We start from the raw sequence: 24113 nt of genomic DNA on the forward strand, positions 1-24113 counted from the left end.
CGTGGCCATTCCGCAACCAATCATGGCAGCCGCTCTTTATCGTTATTTTGGGCGGGGTGGGTGGCGGAGCCGAGCTGTTTTGCAGCCATCATTGTGTGGAGTTCAGTTCATCTCACTAGTTTTGTATTTGTCATGAGGGGTTGTTCCTAATGTTTCTATTTTAGCGAGGTCAAAAAGAGATCCCATTAGTGGCCTACTGATTTTGCTCGATTCCTTTTCTTTTTTTTTACACGATTTTTCGTTATCTGCAAAGACTAAACAGAGTATTGCGACTCTGTGTTTGTTTGTAAATAGAGAATGAACCAAAGAGAACTAATTCTAAAACAGTAAATACTTGGATAACAATCAATCAAATGGAGAGAGAAGCAGGCACGACGGATTACAACGGGGGCAAAGGCCTGCGTTAACTACCTTTCACTATCTGCAAAGAGAGAGTACTCCTAATAGAAATGAGGGGGGGGGGGGCACCATTCAAAGCAGATCAGTGTGCATAAACACGAAAATGTTTTCACTTACCACGTACTTGACATTCGACAGCTTATGATATTTGCTATTAAAAAACCATTGAAATTCACTGAAAAAACCATAGGTTATAGACCATATATAGTTAGGAATTAGCATTTACAAAACCTTGAAAATTCACTGAAAAAACCATAGGTTATAGACCATATATAGTTAGGAATTAGCATTTAAAAAACCTTATTTTACTCACACAAAACCATTGAAATTACATATATAGTTAGTTGCACTAACTATATATCGCGCACCTGCAATCCACTGCTGATGATGTCACATATTACATCATTCATGACATGGTCAGTGACATCACTGATGACATCACTGATGACATCTCAAATGACATCACTGATGACAACATCCAGTGACTGTATGTTTCTGTAAAGTTAAAATGTGTCTTACATATTGAAGAATGAGTGGAAGTATAAGTGTCTGGACAAAGGATTTAGTAGGTGCATGACTGAATGCATGAGTGAGTGATTAAATGTGTCTCACTGAGTGCATGGGTTAGTGACTAAAGTGTCTTAATTTGTGCATCATTATGTCTGTTGTTCTGTAAACTGCTGCATGTTTTGATCAGTAGCTATATAATTAACTATATGGGTTACTGATTGATTGTCCAAGTATTTGTATGGGAGACTGAGTGTGTGTGTGGCTGGCTGGGAGGTGTGTGACTCTGTGCAGATCAATGTGTACTTGTATCAATGATTGTATAACAAGGTAAGTATGTGTTAGTATATGTTTGAAAATGTAAGGTGCTCTATGTTTAACTGTATAGACAAGAAAATGGAAGTGTCATTGATTCTTTACAGGACTGACTAGGTGTGTGAGTAACTCCATGGATGAGTGGCAGACTGTGAGTGTCTGTATAGGTGTATGAGTGCATATGATAGTGTTGTAAAGATGAGTGATTGTATGTATGAATGATAGTATGGGTGAATGAGTGAAGGTGTGTGTAGACGTAGGAATCAGTGAGTGCGTATGTAGTAACTAGTATTGGTGTGTCAATGGTTTCAAAAATTATATTCTGTATTTAACACTGGGTGAAACAGAGGTTATATTAAAATGTGAGGAGATGCATTGTATTGTCATATGAATGATATCATCAGTGATGTGGTCATTGATGTCAAATGAGATGTCATCAGTGATGTCATCAGTGATGTCATTTGAGATGTCATCAGTGATGTCATCAGTGATGTCACTGACCATGTCATGAATGATGTAATATGTGACATCATCAGCAGTGGATTGCAGGTGCGCGATATATAGTTAGTGCAACTAACTATATATGTAATTTCAATGGTTTTGTGTGAGTAAAATAAGGTTTTTTAAATGCTAATTCCTAACTATATATGGTCTATAACCTATGGTTTTTTCAGTGAATATATATATATATATAAGATTTCTATGGCAAAATTAAACCGCTCATTTTGTTCCTTTTCAAATTAAATGTATTAAGTGTTACCACTTTATTCCAATCAAGATGACTTCAGGTGTGCCATACTTTTGTCATAAGTAAGACTGTTAGCGTTCTAGTTGTTCTTTAGAACACTCTGGGACATTCTGTCATTGGGCTATAGTTGGGCTACATCTGGCTGATATTTGGGCTACATTTGGGCTCTTTTGTCTCTGGTGGCCATCTTGGGAGACTGCATATCAGAATTTTTTTAATGAAATATAAGAGGATTTGAGAAGTCACTCAAAATGTGCCCTAATTTTTCTTTCTTCAGCACTAATCATAATTTCTATGGCAAAATGAACCCCCTCATTTTGTTCCTTTGCAAATTAAATGTTTTAAGTGTTAACACTTTATTCCAATCAAGATGACTTCAGGTGTGCCATACTTTTGTCATAAGTAAGACTGTTAGCGCTCTAGTTGTTCTTTAGAACACTCTGGGACATTCTGTCATTGGGCTATAGTTGGGCTACATCTGGCTGATATTTGGGCTACATTTGTTTTTTTTTGTCTCTGGTGGCCATCTTTGGGCTACATTGGGCTACATTGGGCTACATTTGGGCTCTAACATATATATAGCCCAATGTAGCCCAATATATATTTTTTCAAAGTTAATTTTCGTAAAAACCACTGGAGCATATATCTTGAGACATAGCAAAGGCACATCGGGGTACCAGTCCCTACAATTTTGCCAAGTTTGGTGGAAATCCATTCAGCCGTTCGGGCTAAAAGTGAGTCCAACCGCCCTATGGAAATTAACATTGGGAAAACACGTTTTGGGACCCCCCTTTTATCTCGGCCCCCGCTTGACGGATCCCCCCGAAACTTTCAGGGAAGGAGCAGAGCGCAGCGAGGCAAAGTTAAGGAAAATTACAGGCAGATCCCTCATTTATTTTTTTATTTTTTTAATTTTAATTTTTTTATTGGTTCAGTTCAAAGCCGATATCTTTTCGTATTCATAATACAGTTATGCAGTTATACACTTCCAGAAGACAGGGGGAAACAATAGAAACTATATAAATAAAAAAAAACAGTTCAATAAGTGAGTATTACCAAATATACAACAATGTTAGTATTACGCTACAGTGTGGACCTCCATTGGTCTAGATTTATGCAAACATCATTCCTCAACCCCCATATGATCAATCATCGCCTGCCAGACCTTGATCCCCCGTTGCTTTTTCTTAATTGACTTAGTACAATATAGGTTGTACTCCAGGTAAAACACATTATAAAATTTTGCTCTCCACATCTCATAAGCTGGAGCTTCCGGTTTCAACCACATTGAAGCAATGCAAAGGCGAGCCACTGCGATCACCATGAATAGCAAGTATCTATACTTGCGATACGATAAGAACACGTCCAAGTCACTAGATAAACCAAAGATAATCATTTTCCCTGGAGATTATGACATCAGCTTTTAACACATTTGAGAGAAATTTTACAATGCATGTGAAGAATGGATTTAACGCACTACAATCAACAAATATATGAACAATGTCAGCCATGTTAGTATGACATCTAAAACATTTCCCATTATACCTATTGCCCCACTTTGCCATTTTTGGAGGAGTATGGTAAAGATTAAATATCGTTTTGTAGTGCTGAGAGCGTAAGTTCGCCGATAGAATAATATCGGCCGCGGTATTAATAGACTCTTGTAAGGGTACAGAGCTAGTAGCTAACCTCATCGACCATTTGGACTCCTGCAGCACAAGGTCATCCTGATGTAGTTCGAGTAAATAGTTATATATAATACCGATCCGTGTCGGTTTATTAAGTAATGTCAATAAACCGTTAGGCAGGATAGATATTGAATTTAAATGTTTAAGAATAAAGTCTCGTAGCTGTAAATACTTAAAAAAATCGTTCTGTTGGATTGCATAGGTGTCTTTAAGCTCTTGAAAAGATGACATTACACCGTCATTAAACAACGAGCCAACCGCTTTTAATCCTTTTTCCCTCCAAATTTGCATTCTATGGTCCCAAAATATAAATGGTAGCAATTCCGGGGAGTCACAAGGAGTATGATAATTAATGCGACGAAGCTGCATAATTTTGCTAATCATACGCCAACCCTTAAAAGCAGTGAGCACCAACTTAAATTTAGTTCTCTTGTAGTAGCTAGGTTCGTAGAAACGAAGAAGCATCTGTCGTGCTTGTGGGCCAAGTAATAAATAAAAAATATCAGGGTCCTCAAATTGAGGTGGGTCATTTCCAGTTACAGCAAACTTAATATTCTGTAGCAAACAAGACAAATAATATAATACAAAATTAGGGACGCCCCAGCCTCCCCTCAGCATAGGAAGTGTCATGAATTTAGATGCCCGACGTGAGGATTTCCACCCCCATAAAAATCTTTCAACCGTTGCTTGAAGTTTCCGCACTTCTAAGGGTGGTACCTCAAGTGGAACAGACCTAAAGAAATACAGTATTTTAGGCAGATCCCTCATTCCGCGCCAAAGTTATTCCCAATAGAATGTTGCGGATTTCCTATGGAAAACGATCCTAACTATAACTACCTACTGGCGACCGCCAGTATGAGATATATATATATATATCGGCCGTTGTATTTGGCTTTGTTCACAGGTGAGACAAATCACACTTGGTAGGAACGCACATTTTCAATTCTTGGGTGTGCCAAATGACGAGATGCTCCATGCCCGTTGTGTGAAGCCTCCCTGCAGGGATGGGGGCTCCCTTTGAATGGAGTACTTTGTTTTGGATCAAAATAGGGAGCATGTCCCGCGCATCCAGATGCAACCAAAACGGATCATCCAGGGACTACAAGAGGAGTGACGTCTCCTCTTGCTGATTTAGACCCACTGACACTTCTGTGCAAGGACAATGAAGCATTGTGGGTAGCCCATCTTTGAGGATTGAATACAAGGACGGTTATTGCTGTGTGTATTACACGTGACATTTCACTTAAACATCGCAGTGCACTTGGATTTAACTGTGAAATGGGACACTATAAAGTATGTTTTTTACAACATCACAGTTTTGCACTAGTTTATGATTTTAATTTGGACTGTGGTACAAGGACGCTATCCAGAAGTATCTATATTTACCACAGTCAGGAATAACAACACAGGTGCATTGTGGGAACAGTAGTATGGAACCTCGTCACGTGATGTCTGCAATTAAAGATGTGCGTTCCTACCAAGTGTGAATTGCCTCACCTGATAACAAGGCCATATACAACAGCCAAAACACGTCAGGGTTGAGATGCTGCCCTTACCTGACACACATTAAAACCAGAGTGTGAATGAATTGGGTTTCGCTCTTCTTTTTCTTGAATGTGCCAAATGATGGGACGCTCCATGCCCGTTGTACAAAGCCGCCCTACAGGGATGGGATATATATATATATATATATATATATATATATATATATATATATATATATATATATGTATATAGAGAGAGAGATATAGAGATAGATAGATAGATAGATAGATAGATAGATAGATAGATAGATAGATAGATAGATAGATAGATAGATAGATAGATGGAATTGATGGACAGATTGCTGGACAATGCAAACATTCACCCCCAGTCACAAGGATCTGGGTTTAATCCATCATTCTTTTGCTCACCACACCACCCCAGTTTGGAAACAGCCATATGCAAATCAGTCTTGAACCTGTTCCTTGTAGGAACAGTGCAGCCCGAACTGCCAAGCCAGGTCCTCCCTGGACTGGAAACAAGCATCCTGGGACCGGTTTCAGGGCAGCACCCTTCATCAGCCAGGCTAGCTTGAATCCAGTGGTGTAGTGAGCATGGGACCCACGTCTGGGCATACCCTTCACACTTGGGGCAACATAAGCAAAATAAACAATTGATGAACAGAATGCTGGACAATGCAAACATTCACCACCAGTCACAAGGATCTGGGTTTAATCCATCATTCTTTTGCTCACCACACCACCCCAGTTTGGACCCAGCCATATGCAAATCAGTCTTGAACCTATTCCTTGTAGGAACAGTCCAGCCCGCCCTTCCAAGCAAGGTCCTCCCTAGACCGGAAACAAGCATCAAGGGATCGGTTTCAGGGCATCACCCTTTATCAGACAGGCTAGCTTGAATCCAGTGGTGCAGTGAGCACGGGACCCACGTCTGGGCATACCCTTTCCACTTAGGGCGACATATGTAAAAGAAACAATTGATGGACAGAATGCTGGACAATGCAAACATTCACACCCAGTCACAAGGATCTAGGTTTAATCCATCATTCTTTTGCTCATCGCACCACCCCCAGTTTGGACCCAGCCATATGCAAATTAGTCTTGACCCTGTTCCTTATTGGCAAATTCCAGCCCGAACTACTAAGCAAGGTCCTCCCTGGACAAGAAACAAGCATCCTGGGACCGGTTTCAGGGCATCACCCTTCATCAGCCAGGCTAGCTTGAATAGAGTGGTGTAGTGAGCACGAGACCCACGTCTGGGGATACCCTTCCCACTTAGGGCGACATATGCAAAAGAGACAATTGATGGACAGAATGCTGGACAATACAAACATTCACCCCCAGTCACAAGGACCTGGGTTTAATGCATCATTCTTTTGCTCACCACACCACCCCAGTTTGGACCCAGCCATATGCAAAACAGTCTTGACCCTGTTCCTTGTAGGAACAGTCCAGCTCAAACTGCCAAGCAAGGTCCTCCCTGGACCAGAATCAAGCATCCAGTTCATGCCCATATAAAACCAGTTAGGTGGCAACCATAGGAAGAGGATGTGTGCAACTCCAGAAACATAACAAGGACTCTACTTGGGGACAATGGAGGGACAAAATATAGCTGGAATGTTGAATGAGTGGTGAAGGATGTGGAGGGTTGATTGTATAAGAGTGATTGTGGGAGGTGAGCACTAAGGAAGTGGACGCCCGCCCCCAAAAGGCTCTCCTACAACACCAGCCTTTTTTTCTCAAAGACAAGCACAGTAGTGCCTTCCACAAGGGATCTTGTTTTGTTAATAGTCTTCTGTAAAGGGACAGGGATAGCATTTGAAAAAAAGTTAAATGCAGGCACGGTGTCCCCCCAGGGGGAGTTGTTGTTGCAGTGCTTAATTTGTAAAATATTAAGTACCAGGGCCCTGACCAGGAGGCCACTGCAACTTGCACCAACCATTGCTCCTGTTATTACTGCCAAAACAACTAATAGCCAGCAAGTGCTACAGTTCAGATTATTCAAGGTCCCCAAATCTAAAGGAATGACTATGGCGGCAGATATTAGTCATTTTTAACGTATATTGTATTTATAAACAACAGTTGTTCTGCTCATCTCTAAATTAGATGAGCAGCGCCACTATGTGGCAGACTGTCCTAAGTATGGTGGTAACAATTAAGTGCTGGTGCGGAGCACCGGAAACAAATTAAGATCCAGGGTTGAGCACCAGAAAGCACCGGCTCAAATTAAGCACTTGTTGTGTGGGGACGTAATATATTTCAATACAAGCAGGTACATTGAAAAGGTAATTCAATTACAAGTATTTTAAGTGTATTACCCAAATCAGCAATTACCAATGCCTGCGTGGACTATCACAGACATCTGCACTATTTTCTTTATGCGTTTTTTATTGTATGCATTGTCTAGAATATCACTAGTGGAACTATCTGTAGTGTCCTTAGAAGCAAATTGTAGGGGGCATGCATTAGCCCAAAGTTAAACTGGTGGCTGTACTTTGAGATAAAGTAGCCCCTGCCATATATTATAAGGATATTGCAACTCACTGAGGAGTTCCATGACAATATAGCGGAACGTACCTGAAGGTGACTTACAATATCATTATCATCTACGGCAGCAGGTACTTTGTTCCATTAATACATGGTCACACCATCACCTTACCCACAAGCCACTCAAATCCTTGGTGTGTTGCTAGTGGTGTAACAATAGCTCCCACAGCACCCATGGTGCGGAGGGCCCCCGGGCTCCAGGGTGCTCCCTCCTGCAATGTGCACGGGTGGTGAGGTCCCTGTCCTTAAAGTTCCTGACTCGATCCAGGGCATGGGGGGGCCCCTTTGTGAAATTTGCAGGGAAGCCCCCTGAGGTTTCGTTACGCCACTGTATACTGGTGTTCTTCTGCAGGATTCTGGAGATTGGCTTGCTATTCTATTCAGTGCTTATAACTGATGAGTATCCCCTGGCAGAGAAGGATAGGTTTCTTACCTGTAATCCTAGTTCTCTTCCAGGGGTATACTCATAAGCAGCCCACCCTCCTCCCCGGACGAATACCATTTATAGTAGCACTCTGTCTCCTTACCTTTACTACACAGTGTAATAAGCCATAAGAAAGACCTGACCTAACTATAACCTGTGGGGCATGATGAGTTTGAAGGTTTTGGAGGTCTCAAAGGTACCGTGCCAATTTTAATCTGTTGTGTTTTCTATAGGCAGCCTATGGGCTAACTGCCTTCTATTACCATGCCCTTTTCCTTGAAATTAAAGGCTATGTTGAAACAGTGAAAGAGTGCATGTTTCTATGTCACAGAAATGATAAATAGATATGTATTATTTAAAATGATAGGATATATATATATATTCATTTTTTTTGTTTTTGTTTTTCACGTACTTCCTACTAAATTTGGGTTAAACATAAATTAATATGTATGCATTCTTGTATATGCTCTGAGGGTCCCCGCGCGAGGCCAATACCATTCAGTACTCATGACTTTGATGCATATACCCCTGGAAGAGAACTAGGATTACAGGTAAGTAACTTATCCATTTCAACCAGTGGCAATCGCTCAAGATTTGCACTGTGTGGACTAGTAGACATAGGCCTATCTGATGCAAATCAGTACTGACCCTATTTGCCATGGAAACAGTCCACCCTAAACCATAGTCATCTCACCCACCACCCTGCAGCCCACTTCTTTTTTTTAGTTGGGAAATGTGAGATGCACACCCCCAGAATGTCACTGACTAAGCTATGTCCCTGCATAGGTAAGTATACAGATATGTGTAGTGGTTGGTTCCAGCAAAACACTTCTCTCCCTCGCATCCTCCAAAAGAAATGGAAATATTATTGTCACAGCCTGGTATTGTTACTTTCGTTTTGAGCCATTCACTCCTTGTTGCTCCCAAATAGCATTTCTCATCTGGGCTACCAAATTAAGTGCACTAATTAAATCTTGATGAATGCCAATAGTTGCAATGTTTAAAGCACGTGAAGCATGCAATCACATTCTCTATAACTGACATTTTTTCTATTGTCAATCTCTATCTATTGCTCAAAAATATCATTGTTTTGTTGTTTGCTTTCTTAAGGCAAATGATAGAGGGGATTATTTCCCAATCTGGGGTACGTGTCTCGGATTTGAGCAGCTGACCTATATCACAAGTGGAGAGAATTTACTCACACTGACAAGCACAGAAGATGTTGCCTTGCCGCTGAACTTCACTACAGGTAGGCTTCCATTAACACTGATCTACGTCACACCTAGCTTTGCTCATCTTTGTTAATGTTATCGTCAAACAACTAAGAGCGTGAGATGGACCAGTTCTTTATTTAGATATTTCCATCCATCAGATTCTCAAATGTGAATTTTGGATCTTTCAAGCAATCTCAAGCAAATTGTTGCAAATTGAGCTTCAAAGATCACTACTACTAGTGTGTTAAATGTCTAATTGCAGCGTTTGTTCCTTGCTCATGCTGCTTAAGTGGGCTCTTTGAACTGCAGGTTTAATATGAAGATGTAGCAATGGGGCTGGAGAAAGAATAGGAAAGGGACGGGCATGGGTGAACTGCAGCGAAACTTGAAAATTCTAGCTGGTTTATAAAACAAGACTAAAGATGTGGATTCTCAGTTTTGTAGAAGTATACAATTTTTCTTCTCCTTGCCCTTTCATTTCCCTTTCCCCTTCTCTTCTTTGATAGCATGTTCCACCAGAACAGAATGCACAGGCCATATTGTCTTGGCTAAATGATCTGATCCCAGAGAAGAATGTGGCATATAAAGCGCCTAGATTTCTGGGAAGAGTGCATCTGTTAATGTAGACTTGGAGAAAGGAGGACCCTTTGCTGGGTAGAGCTTCTCTAAAACATGACCATCTCATGCCTTGCATATGTCAAGCTGACTGCGTAGAGGATCATAGAACACTTCTTTTTTTTAAGTCATTTTGTAGCGTCCTGTAACTTCAATAAGTGCAAACGAGTGGACATGCTTTACATACATTGTCTTTGCCATTTTCTTCCAATCTTGAAGATTTAACCCCTTCGGCGCTCATGACGAGCTCAGCTCGCCATGAGCGTAACCTGCGCTACGCGGATGACGAGCTGAGCTCGTCATGTAACGCGGGTTTTTTTAAATCGCAGCGCGCAGCGGGAAAACCGCTAGCGCGCATGCGGTTAAATAAACTACCTCTGCTGTGGTGTCACCTTTATGTGTTTTCTGTCAAGCATCCTTAATCTGCTTAGAGGTTTAATTGTGTCTTGCCATTTTTTTTTTTATCAGACCCGTTAGCAGTTTTTTAGTTTTGTTTTCCCTGTTCTCATTCTAAGATAGAGACAACTCAATCTAAGTGTAGTGCACCCTGCTTAAGGACGGTCTGCATTGACATATTGGGTGAGTTCGTACATTATATGTGATCAGGCCACAGGATTATTACCTGAAGCTTGAAGTGCTTTCAGCATCCAGATACATATTTCTAGGGATGATTCCAAGTTGGTAACGAATATGAGACAGAGTAAGGGAAATTAGCTTGTCCATTCATGCGTCAAGTGATGCTTGGTAATACCTGTAGGTACAACCCATCACTCTCCAAATCCTCATTCTTTGTATCAATACTGTATTTTCCTTGAGAAAGTAATGGGTACCAAAGAAAGACAGCTACATTCTCTCCAGACGTTGCGGTAATGTGCGATTTGTGTAGAAACGTATTGTAGATTCAGTTTAATGCCCAGATAGGAGGTTGCAGCACATCTCTGATCCTGCATTTTATCTTGACACTTTAGTTTGCCACCATACTGCACCTGTATGCTTTGTGAAATTGGCATCTCATATACATACAGGCACATCTGCTATCTGCTCCTTAAAGAGTTTGTAGTTAAAATGGAACTGAAACTATCTTATCTGTGTACTTGTATGATGCTTGCATTTTGGTTCAGTGTGTGATGCTGTGCAAAAAATTCTTCTGACGTTCTCAGTACTACAGTCCACATCAGTGCTTCATCTTTCCATTTGTGAGAAATAGTATTGCGTGCTTGTTAAGCTCTTATGGTATTAGGATAGATCAGCTTAATTGGCAAGTGACTCAATCAGAGAGAAAAGAGATCAGTTATGACCACATGCCTGTGTGCCCACTCCCTTTGGTGGCTGCACCCGCACCAGTTCCAAGATGAGCAGCCGCCTCTGTCACATCAGTCTCTGCCAACTTATCCAACTGCCTATGTAGACCTTATTTCGAGTGTTGCACTTTAATATGGTAAACAGCGTTTACAACTAATCTTTTACCCCGCAGGGAATCCCAACGCGGTCGTTACAATGACCGCGTTGTGATTCCGCATAACATTACTCAGCAAGTCGCTGTGGGGGGGGGGGGGGGGGGGTGTTGGATTTAAAATCCAACACCTTCCCTAGTGTCCGCACAGACTGGAGTTGGAATAGTAAATTATACTGTTCCAACTTCCAGCGCACCCCTCCGCAAGTCGTTTTTCCGGCTTGCGGAGTAAAGGGATGGGGAATCACAACGCGGTTGTTGTAACGACCGCGTTGTGATTCCCTGCGGGGTAAAAGAATGCGGGATTTAAAGGTATATTCCTTTAATATATCATATCTTAATAGGAAGTGCTTGGAGGAAATAGTGCTATAGTTGAGACTTCTGAGGCCATAACTCATCAGTGGTGTAGCAAGTGTACAATGGGCCCTAATGTAGGCAAAAACAAAACGAGGTCTCTCCCCCAATTAGACTTGTAAAATGAAGCTATCACTGTTGTGCAATAGCTCCCTCATACCCCTGCGCCCTGTGCCACAGCCTCTTAGCTTGAATTTAAAACCAAATGGCCTGTCCGAAATGACTTGAACATTTGGGAGTGTGGCATCAAAAAAATAAATAAAAGCACTTCTGAAAAAAACGATTATTTTTCTAAAAACTTTATTTTAAAAATGAAATCATGTTCTGTATTGGTCTGTATATAGATAGACCATGAAAAAGAGGAGATTTTTAAAATCATTCATTCTGAGAATCCATCTTTCTACTCTGTAGGCCATAATCAACCTTCAGAGCACCCTGACCCTCACCACCAATCAAACAACCATAAGGCGTGCTGCTACCAGTTAAACCTCCTCAGTTTGAACCATAATTGATCCAAACACCCATTTTGTTGTCCTCATGATGTCTCATACAGCCACAGTGCCACAATTAGAGCTTCTCAACTGCCCCTCAGTCTACCTCCACGGCCTCTCAGAAAACTTAATTTACTCTTGGAGCACCTCCGCAAGCCCTCAGAAACCTTCAACATCTCTCTGTTAGACCTCCGACTCCTCATCCCCCAGTAGATGTTGCCTGTCAACACACTTTACTAGCCAAAGCCCCACTGCCTGATCCACATAACCTGCCATTAGACATGATGAAAGCTCCTTGCTCTCACATTTTCTCACTCTCCTTGTCAGTCTGCCCTCTGCTCCCCAGCTGAATGAATCCTCAGACTCTTCCATTTGTGATGTCGTCTCAGCACCCTAGCTTACTGAGCTTAGAAGCACATTGTCTCCTTGTAGTGAGACATTTGAAGATTGTCCATCTCCTAATGTTCTGCCACCTTATGGGCTACTACGGCTCCTATTCATTGGGAAGTAAGTGTGTGTGTGTGTGACATACATCCACAGGATTTGCACAGTGGTGACGTAACTTGATGTGTTTCTTATATAATGTAACCACTGTTGGTATGGACAATTCCTCTAATGAGTCGTAATTGCTACCTTCTGCGCTGACACCACAAAACCATCATCCCCAAAATTGTGCTTCTCTGGGTAAGCACCTAATTAAATCAATAGTCTCAGCTGCCCGAAATGTTGCATGTAATACTCCAATATGTGCACTTTTGTAAGCAGTACTTTGAAGGTCTGACTATTTTATTCAACAGTAGACTCAAGTATATCTTCTGTTGGCATACCCACCAATGCTCCAAGCCAGACCTAGGCAGAGTCATCCCCTCTCTTCAGATCCAAATCCCTCCACTACCTCGCTATTCCCATCACCATGGCCATTGGTGGACATTGTCCTTGAGTACCAGAGTGGACAGGCCGTAGCAAGAGAATTCTCAGGAAGTAGCAGGTCTCAGAGTGGTTGGGCAAGCACAGACATTTTTAATGGCTGTGCAAACTTTGTCATTCCCCAGGACCTCATTTAATCTCATAATTACCTTCCCCGGGAGTGCCAGAGGGTCTAGCTAACGCGGGACTGTTTGGAACCTTTCCACAGTGCATAGAAAACGGGGACTTTCAGCAGGTCTGAGATGTTGAGCTGCACGTCTGCCACAGTGGCATTCTTCCACTCCACTTTACTCACCCAGTGCTTTGAGACCCTCATGGGTGAGTAGTGCGCTCTACAATTCCCTGATTGATTGATTGACCATGTAGGATTCAGGCAGCGAGCTGCTGACAGAGGTGGTAATTCTAGCATCTAATCAGCGCTGCCTTGTCATAGAAAGCTCCAGGTACCCCTAAGGGAGGCTCCTCCAAGGTCTAAATTGAGGTCTAAATTGCTTAGACAAAACCTCTAAATTAAACTGCGTTATGCCCCTCCGACGACCGCGGCAGCAGAAGATAAATAAAATGATAATAACGCAATGTTATTATCATTTTATTTATGCTGTCTGTCTGAGCCCGCAATAAGTATAGAGCAGGGCAGTGCGGGCGGGATGGGCATGGGAGGGGGAGGAGTAGTGTGCACTTATAAGTGCCCATGTGTGTTTGACCGGCTATCCTAGGATGGCCAAATACCCATGCACACTTATGTCAGTCCTTGTAGAAAAGCCACAGTGTCCACTTCACTGTCTGAGGGGTGAACGAGGCTGCTCAGACCAATCCTGGTGCTGCTCTCATTCTATGAGAGCAGCATCTGGATTGGGTGTGGAGCCTGTGCCCTGAGGGCACATCCCCTTCCGGCCTGACGAGAGGAGCAGCGAGGCGGGAGCGGAGCAGAGCAGCAGGTAAGTCTTTTATTTTTTTACATTTATATTATTCCCCCCCACAGCCGCCCTACCACTTTAGATAGGCGGTGGCCGCCACTGACATCTGCTCAAAATCACACACTTACAAAGTGTGACAGATTTATTTTGACCCCAAAGCAACAGGAATGGCTTTGGCTGCATGTATTTGTCATTTTTAATGTATATTTAATTAATAAACAAATGTTGTGTTCGTCTCTAAATTAGACAAACCGCGCCACCATGTTGCAGATTGTCATAAGGGCCGGTGTTGACAATTAAGTGCTGGTGCAAGCATTGGAAATCGGCAGTTCAAATTAAACACTGCTATTACCTGATTTGAAGGTCATTTACCCACCTCGGAGGGTTAGAAAGCCGAGTCTGCATTTCCATGAAGCATTAATCACAGAAGAGTGTTAAGGACAAGCATAACACCCTAACATGGACTTAACTGAGTTTTCTGTGGCACTTTCAACATTTGCAGGCTAGAGAAGGTTAATATGGAAAAACAGCATGAGCATGCCTTTCTTGGAAACGATAAAACATCCAAACATATTACTGTTTAGCAGTGAAGCTAAACATGTTTCTCATTGGGCTCTGGTAACTTCCTTTTTAATTATGTTCACAATAACTGATGCGTTATGTCTTTTTATCATCCCCGTTTTCCATTTCTCACTTCTTTAAGCTATAAGTGATAGAGTACGCAGGTCACCGACTAGTCTTTTATCAATATTCGCCTGGGCCCATAATCAAATAAAATCTCACAAATTATTGCAGGTAACCTTCGCTCTACTATCAGTGTATTTTGTTCATTTAGGACTTTTGTCCTATCTATACCTTGACTTACCAATCCACGTCACCGGTACCTAAAGTCCTAAGGGATCAAGGGTGTTAGCATAATAGGAATAATAGCATTTGCACTCCTATAATAACCACAAACTCGGGAAGTTTTAAATTCTTTATCTAAGTTTCTTAAATTGTGATGATCCAAAGATTAAACACCAAAAGACTTTCAATTATGAAAATCAGAATCACAATGTAACTATGCAGAAAATGTATTAAACTAATTTCGATTATTTAGCAATAGGGAAGGTAAAGAAAAGGAACATAAAATACTATCAAAACGTTTAAGCATTTAACAAAAGGGAGGGTAAAAAGGGAACATGTCAAATTTTAACAGTAGGAAGGGTAAAGAGAAAAGGAACATCGATATGCAAGCACTATTATCATATATGTAACATTTAGGGAGGGGAAGAGAAGGAAACAAGTTGATGACAAACCCACATACATTTATATTTACTTAGGAATGGTGTGCAGGACTAACCCTGGCCACAGGACAGTTTGAAGGACAGAACCCCGAAAGTTGCAGTCGCTAGCAGGTGCAGATCAGAATCAGGACAGGTAAAGCCAAATTGGTTTAAGTGAGGTACTGGGTTTTTCAGAACCGGTACCAAACCGGTAACCCAGTGGTGTCAGGGTACACCCTAAGACCTCGAGTACTTCCCTGATTCAGACCACAGAAACTCGGAGTCTTCTAGGTGAAGTCAAAGATCGAATTTATTGGCTGCAACCAAGTAACAGGCGTCCTAGAAGTACAACAACACGGTGTGTATATTCTCAGGAGACTGCTCAAACTTACAAATCCAGGCTTCTCTTTTTATACACAATATTGTGCTTTAGGCAAACATTCTTCACATTTTAGTATACCATTCACATGTTTTCACTACAAAGGAAAAGCAGAGTCATGATGACAAGCCCACATTACAGTTCGTCCAGCCCATAACAAATTACCCGGCAAGGCCCAACATTTTCATCAGATATCGGTGGACCCCCAATAAAAACGGGCACCTCCTCATCATAAAGCAAGTGAGAGAAAAGAGCAGGGACAGGTGTGAGCAAGATTAGACAGGGTGTGTGTGCGATGAAAAGGGTTTATGGCATGTTGTGCCTTGATGCTATCTCGTTCGGCCACTGGGAGAGGAACTGACCAAACCGGTTCGGCCTGGGGCAATGGTTTCAGCTTGCCCAGGTCAGAGAGAAGTCAATTAAGGTGTACGTGTCCTTTGAAATCGAATTTAGCTGTATTATAAGCCTATGTGAGGGCAACCCACAAAATGGCTGCCGTACACAAAATGGAAGCCAAGGGTTCAGAACGAAAATGACGATTTCGAGGTGAAATCGTTACTGGAATATGACGAAAATGCTTGTACATAGTGTACTAGCCATTTTCAGTTTTTTGATATAAAAATCGTCATGCTACGACGAAGTTTTATTCACGAGTTCAGAATTTTCAGAACTACAAACCCTCCTTTTGCCCTTACATAGGCAATTAACCTATCCTCATGCTAGTCTGAGTCCAGGTCTATATTCCTAAAGTCATTGAGATGTTGCTGTAACATCATCCTTGTACTTAGTTTGTCTCTTGATACAGGTTTCCTTACACATGATGTAGCACAGAGGCCACATATTGCAGGAGCACACTGCACGCACAGACAGAACAGGAAAAGAATGGCTAAGACCATCCCAATGACCATCAGAATTTTCCATCCCCAGGCGGATATCAGTTCCCAGAACCATCCCATTAACGACCAATCTCCTTTGTCCACATGAATTGATTCGGAAATCTTATGTAGTTTGGAGATGGCCTGGTACACTGTTGGAGCGTTATCTGGAATGAAAACACAGCAACTCGATTGGATCAATTTACATACCCCACCTCGGTCTGCAAGTATGACATTTAATGCGACCCTGTTCTGAAGGATCATGAGACGATCCGACTGGAGCTCAGCAGTCAAGTTACTAAGGGCACTGGCAGTTTCAACCACGGTGGATTCAACCACCCTTGTCAATTGCCTTATGTTCCTGCTGTTACCCATGGGTCCCCAGAACGGCAGAAAACCCTTTACGAAGTCCCCAAATTCTTGTCCTGCAGTGTCTTCTTCGCTGAAGACACCTCTAACTATCCTTGTCTTGTGGTAATCTGCCGCCGCTGTGTAGGTGAGAGGCAGCAGGAACGAAACAAAACATGTGCCTGAAAAGTCAGGGGGCAACCATGTATAGGCTCTATCATGGCAGATGAAATAGGTACCCTTAGCTGCTAAGAACGGAGGGGAAGTCTGAGATGCAAAAACATATGTTTCAGTGCAGATGCTCTTCCCTAACTGAGCTCTGGGATTCTTGCCAGTACCTTGCAGACACAGGTGACCCTGATGGGGTACAATCCAAATCGGGGAAGATCTCTTAGCTTGCTGTTTCTCACTCACAGTAGCTCCATATCCGGTCACGTTCCATCCTATGTATACTAGTGTCTCATCTCTAGGGATAGTCTCATAGGAAATATCTTCCTTAATCATGTCTACTATACCCTTAACTAGAGCACTATTCTTAGGATTGTCTTCCACAGAAGGTAGGGGGTAGACTTCATGTGCATAGATGAACATTGTTCTGTATGCCCACACAGAACCATTGTGGCTGAAAGGCAGAACCAGATAAGGGATACCTTTATCCGTTGCGTGAGGCATAAGACCACACACCCAACAGTTAGTCGTGTTCATTACTAGTTGGTGTTGGTGCAAAAGCTGAACAAAGGAGTTATTAATAAACTCTAATCTCCTAGCGGATTCGTGTTCAGGAAGGGGTTGAAAAGAGTGTGGGGAAACAGTAGAAGGAGGAGGTATGGGCGGTGTAGTGGGTGCAAATGTCACTCGATAAGAGAATAAAACGTATCCAATAAAAAACGTCATTACACTTAATAGAACAAAAATGCATACTATCAGAAAAGGTTTTTTGGTCATCATTTCACATATTCTAGCTTTAAAGTTCACAGTTTTGGCAGATCTCTCCATCTCGAAAAACTCCATCCTCTCTAAAATGCTGCCCTCGATGGGAGGTTGTTTCTGCTAAGGAATGCTTCTGTCAGTCTAGGGCAACTCCCTTAGACCAACCAGAACTGTCGACCTAACGTCGTCAGCTGCACCCCAAAGACTTTGGGCAATCGCGGCCCTAGCAGCGGGACCCGGATGGCGGTTCGAAAAACAAAAATAAGCAAGTTTCTCAGATGGGAGAGCTGCGCTTTCAAAAATAGCAAAAAGGAAAATTTTATTTATTTGTCCATAGGTCTCGGCCTCAAATTATAACGTTTTCTCCCAGGTACTGTTTGGTCTTGGAAAAGGAGTTCAGGTTCTGTAGTGTCCAATCGAATTGACGGTGATACAGCTGGTTGCTAAATATTGTCGCTCTCCTGTTCAGTAAGTGTTCCTTTTACACGTGCATCACTGAAAGGCAGAAAACGTGGCACAGTTTCAGTCTCTGAGTCGTCGACACCCTCCTGGACCCACCGGTCGTATGGCAGAGGCAGAGGGATCCGCTTGCAGTGGATCCCGTGGATCCAGTTTTTCTTCCCCTCCACTCGAACAGCTGATCTAGTTGAGAGAAGAACGAGATGCGGTCCGGTCCACCTGGGCTGATCGTTCTTTGTTCGCTGGAAGTTTTTTACTAGAATCCAGGATCCAGGGTCGATCTGGTGACCTTGTAGTGTAGTTCCTATTATCCCAATAGACTCTGCGCATTGGAATAATATCTTCAATAGTATAGACGTAGGACTGTGGTTAACTAGGTCTTCTACTGACGATATTAGACTTAAAGTTATGTGTGTGCCAGCTAGCTCAGAGTTCACTAGAAACTTTCTCGAATAGGCAAGGAGGAGTTTAACCTCCCTGGATAGACAAGAAGGGATTTAGTTTCTGACAACCATAGAACATGACAACTTTGCTCTCCCCTAATCAAGAGTATATCTCTAGAGTCGTGTGAAAACAAAAGACAACTATTTTACTCAGTCAGTACGTGCATTCTTAGTTTCACCAGTTTGTAGAGAAATAAGAGATGGCGTGCTTCAATAAAAAGATGTTATTTATTGATCAGTCTCTTTTCTCATACAAGAGAAATGAATCGCTATTATTGCAATACTTATAGTTAAGTAAAGTGCATACAGTAAAAACAGAATTATAAAATAATACTGTAAAAGCATTGATATGGTTTCTTAGCCATATGATACTTAAAATGGATAAAAGATATACATACATATATACATTGACTAATCGTACTCAACTGGTGCTTCTAACTACGCCTACCCCGGTGTACCTGACCTAAGCCTAATACTTGGGCGGGAGTAAATAAGTAGCAGTTTAAGTTAAGATAGTTTTGCCAAGGATCTGACTCAAGAATTCTCTGTAAGGGGTTAGTCAGTTCAGTACCTGGGATTTAGAAGGCTGGAGGGTTGGTATCTCTGTCTCAGGACTCGATATCCCAGTTACCCGCGAGGGCGGCTGGAAATGCCGGAGGCTGGATTTCTCGGCAGGAGAAATGGCAGCGTCTCTCTCAGCGCGTCAAAAGGGAGGGGCAGCGTCCGTGGGCTTTCTGCATCAGCTGGGCTCTCCGGCAAGTAGCGCTGCTCCATGCTCGTCACCACCGTGTGTTAGCTTAGGGCAGCGTCGGTATATTTATACCTGAAAGTTGCCGTGTTTGACGTAAGGATGGACATAAGACGTCAGCAAGAATGTCATAAGGACTGGTCGTTCTTACATTCTTTGCAGGAGTTCTCGAGCGAAATCAAAACAATAGCTGCGGGGGATTTCCCAGGTCTGTTGGAGGTTTGATTTGTTTTGAGAACTCGGTGTGCTTTCTAGGGGGCTGAAGGGATAGTGCTTGCTTAATGTGACAGCATGCGCTATGACCTAATCTGAAAACGGGTTTCTGTGCCGGTGTATGGACATTAGTGAATTAATAACCGGACAAGGGTCAGAAATAGGAGTATCAATATAGGTACCTAGATAAACACACTACAACCTGGAGCCCAAATTCACTTCCATTGTCACTCCAGACCATTCTAGGCATTCCGAATCTGGGGAAGAACTCTTTCACAAGGGCTTTAGCTGTGGATAAGGCAGTGTTGTTTTTTAGGGGATATGCTTCTACCCATCTTGAGAAGGCACAAACAACAACGAACACATATTTTAAATTGTTGCACCTTTCCATGTGGATGAAATCTAGCTTCAAAACCTCGAACGGATACGTTGGAGGCGCAAAGTGACCAGCTGGAGTTGGGGTTCCCCTACCAGGATTGTGTTTCAGACACACCATGCAATTCTTGACCACATTCTCTGCACGCTTAGGAATTCCAGCATTTTGTCATACAGGAGCCAACAATTTGCAAATCCCTTTAACACTGATGTGAGCCATTCCATGAGCCATTGTAACCACTGCAAGCACGTACGCATCGGGTAACAACCATCTCTGATGCTCTGACAATTCAATCCAACAACCATTGGCATCCAATTTACCCGTACTTTCTCTCCACACACTCAATTCTTTCTCTGTAGCTTCAGCTTGAATAGATTTCACACTCTCTCTCGTGTCTTCACACATTCCAACGTCACCAACCCATCTTGCAGGGCCTGCAACATACATTCGGCTCATCACTTTCCTTGCAGTTTCTTTTGCTATTTCGTCAGCAAATGCATTTCCACGACCAACATCATCAGTCACCTTCTTATGTGCACTGCATTTCACAATTGCAACTTGCAGGGGCAAAGTCAGTGACTCAAGAAGCTCATTCACCAATTGACCATGCTGTATCTATTGCTCCATGCGAAGTCAGGAACCCACGTTCTTTCCACAATCGTCCAAAACTGTGAGCCACACCAAATGCATACTGGCTGTCGGTATAGATAGTCACTTTCATTCCTTTTGACAACACACATGCTCTCGTAAGTGCAATCAATTCTGCTGCTTGAGCTGAATTATGTGGGATACGTGCAGCTTCAACAATTGTATGCAAAGTCGTGACAGCATATGCTGCAGTCGTATCACCATTCGGAAGCTTGAAGCATGAGCCATCCACCCATAAGGTACCATCACATTTTGCAAGGGGAGTATCTAGGAGATCTATTCTCCCTTTCGTTTCTTCTTCTGCTCTAAGAAAACAATCATGCTGTTCAGAAGTATCTAACTCTGTTACAATTGGCAACAACGTAGCTGGGTTAAGTTTGTTGCATCTTTTTATGTGCACATGACTCGCTAACAATGTCAACTCGTAACCTGACAATCGAGCACTAGTTAAGTGCTGTGTCTTGGTTCTGTTTAACAACGTGTCCACTGCATGTGGAACCATTAAAATTAACGTGTTATTCATCACCAAACCAGCAGACTGTCGAATTGAAACAGCTGCTGCCGCTGTTGCTCTTAAACAACTCGGCAATGCTTTAGCTACCGGATCCAAAGTCAACGAAAAATACGCGCATGGACGCTGCTTGTCTCCAAACAACTGTGTCAACACTGATAATGCACAACCTTCTTTCTCATGGACATACAATGTAAAGGGCTTACTGTAGTCGGGGGTACCCAACACAGGAGCCGAACATAATGCTGTGCGCAATTCAGAAAAACTTTTCTGACACTCTTCAGACCAAGGAACGGGATTGGGTGTATCTTTACACGTTAATGCCACCAAAGGTTTGGCTAATAATGAAAAATTTGGTATCCATTGCCTGCAATATGATGTAATGCCCAAGAAAGCACGCACTTCTCTCTGTGTTCTTGGCACACTCAATTTCACTATTGCCTGAATTCTTTGTGGGGTCAGTTTCCTTCCCTCCTTCGATAAGAGATGACCTAAGTAGGTCACTTCTTGTCGACAATATTGCAATTTTGAGAGAGACACTTTGTGGTGCAAATCACACAAATGACGCAATAAAGACAACGTGGCTTCTTTACAGATTTCCTCAGTATCTGCAGCAATAAGCAAATCATCAACATACTGGATGAGTGTAGCGCCATCAGGTAAAAGAATCGTATCAAGCTGTGTTTTTAAAGCTTGACTATATATTGATGGACTTTCACAGTAGCCCTGGGGAGCGCGTTTAAAGCGGAAGCTTCGTCCTCCTAAACTGAAGCCAAAAATATCCCTACTCTCCTCTGCAATCGGGATGCTGAAGAAAGCATTCTTCAAGTCAATCACCGAAAACCAGGTGGCAGAAGCTGGAATCATAGTCAATAGGGCAGTAATGTCAGGCACGACTGGAAATTGTGGCACAACTATTTTATTGACCTCTCTAAGATCAATCACGAATCTGTAAACAGGTGGCTGGGAAGGATCAGTTCGTTTCAAAACAGGCAGAACAGGACTATTGCAACCGTTGCCTCTTGTCTCTTCAATTACATCTTTTTCAATCAAATCATAAATGATCGCTAGTAACGCTTTCTCACCTTCACTAGAAATGTTGTATTGGGGAATGCGTGGCATTTTAACATTGACTTTCAATGTTACAACATATGGCGGTATTTCCAAAAGACCTACATCATTAGGACCAGTAGCCCAAAGAATATTAGGGAGAGATGACAATTCTGTTGGAAGTTTGTCCCTTGACAAATACATTGGAGAAACCACTTTCTTACCCAGTGTAAGTTGTACTCCAGAAGGAGAACAGTACAAAGTTGCATACAATCTTTTCAACAGATCCAATCCTAACAAGTTTTAACCACAACCTGTCGTTAAAATAAGGGGTGCTTCGAATTCACAAGGTCCAACAGAAAGGGACAAAGGGTCAGAAATCGGACTTCTAACTGGGGCGCCAGAAAAACCTACTGATACATTCGTTTCGCCAGACAAAGGTGCGCCAGGGAGTTTGTGGTGCATAATAGAACTCTTTGTAGCACCAGTATCCAACAGAAAAGGCTCTGACACACCTGATGTAATCACCTCAACATAAGGTCCACTCTGATCTACTGGAACTGAAACAACTCCCTCTCTTTGTCTATGGCTGTCCTAGCAATCATTACCTTCCATATGCTCATCTTCTGCATAGTAATCATCAGCATAGTACTGAGCCGTCCTACCAGACGCGTTATTCTGCTGATCAAACCTATTCATTGAATTCTGAGGCGGAAAGGAACGAGCGTTCTGGGGGAAATTTCCACGTCCTCTACCTCTAGGCGCTTGCTGAACACCTCGACCTCGTGCACCTGAGACACCATTCGCGCGCTGTAACAAAACAGGGCAACTATACTTAAAATGACCCTCTTCCTTACAATACGAACACTGATTGGGACCTACAGGGACACGTGGTTGAGTATACTCGACTCTTTGCGAGTTCCTCTGATACTGTTGAGGCTGCTGATAGTTATTCTGATAGTTACTCTGAGCACCACTATTTTGACCACCACGTGGCGATATCCTTGTTGTAACAAAACCTTCGTTTTTAACTCTTTAGTTTTCTTCTCTGCTCTATCTTTCTCATCTTTATCTCGATTTTCGTAATATTGTGCAGTAGCCAATATCTGTGCTGAAGAGGAAACTGCCCAAGAACTCTCTGAATCTTTTAACTTTTTACACAACTCGGGAAGCAAATTATGCACAAATTTATCGACGAACAATCGTTGGCCACCTTCTGTGCTCATATCTTGACCACTGTGGTCGACAAACGTCTCTTCAAACCTGGTGAAGAAATCTGACACGGTTTCATCTTTCTTCTGCTTACACGCAGACAATTTATCCCAATTTACTCGCATGGCAGGCATTAAAGTCTTCATGTAATCAATGATCTTACCAGGAAGTTCAGCTACTAAAGGCTCAGGTTTAGCACCACCAACTTGCCGGTCATCTGCAGCCGCAATATTAGCCCATGAGTCACCTAACTCCTGATCATGATCTGCATGACAAATCTTTCCCCATAAAGGCTGTGGGACAACATTCCCAAACAACATATCTATATCCGCTAAATTCATGATGCATGACCCTGCAGTCTGTGACAATTCCTTATAATACCCTGCAGGATTCTTACGGGGATCAGGTAATGTCTGCTTAAGGGCCAAAACTTCAGCTCGCTTCCATGGAACATGTACCCACACACGCTGAACATGTGCTGGTATAGCTGGTGGAACATTACCAGGACCAGCCGCTACTGTTTCCTTCCATACTGGAGGAACTTCTCTCATGGGA

The 24113-nt window shown here is 42.5% G+C and overlaps 2 protein-coding genes across 2 annotated transcripts in view; one reads left to right on the forward strand and one right to left on the reverse strand.

The window, feature by feature from the left end:
- Positions 1-24113, forward strand: part of GGH (gamma-glutamyl hydrolase) — a 184180-nt gene that overhangs the window by 108512 nt on the left and 51555 nt on the right. The window contains exon 5 of the mRNA XM_078687250.1: positions 9241-9379. Coding sequence (XP_078543376.1) covers positions 9241-9379 — 139 coding nt within the window. The remainder of the gene's footprint in view (positions 1-9240; positions 9380-24113) is intronic.
- Positions 16465-17913, reverse strand: LOC144826824 (endogenous retrovirus group PABLB member 1 Env polyprotein-like). Its single transcript, XM_078685310.1, has one exon. The coding sequence runs from the start codon at positions 17911-17913 to the stop codon at positions 16465-16467; it is 1449 nt and encodes a 482-aa protein (XP_078541436.1).

The sequence above is a fragment of the Lissotriton helveticus genome, chromosome 4_1 (assembly GCF_964261635.1).
Source record: "Lissotriton helveticus chromosome 4_1, aLisHel1.1, whole genome shotgun sequence".
NCBI classification, from domain to species: domain Eukaryota; kingdom Metazoa; phylum Chordata; class Amphibia; order Caudata; family Salamandridae; genus Lissotriton; species Lissotriton helveticus.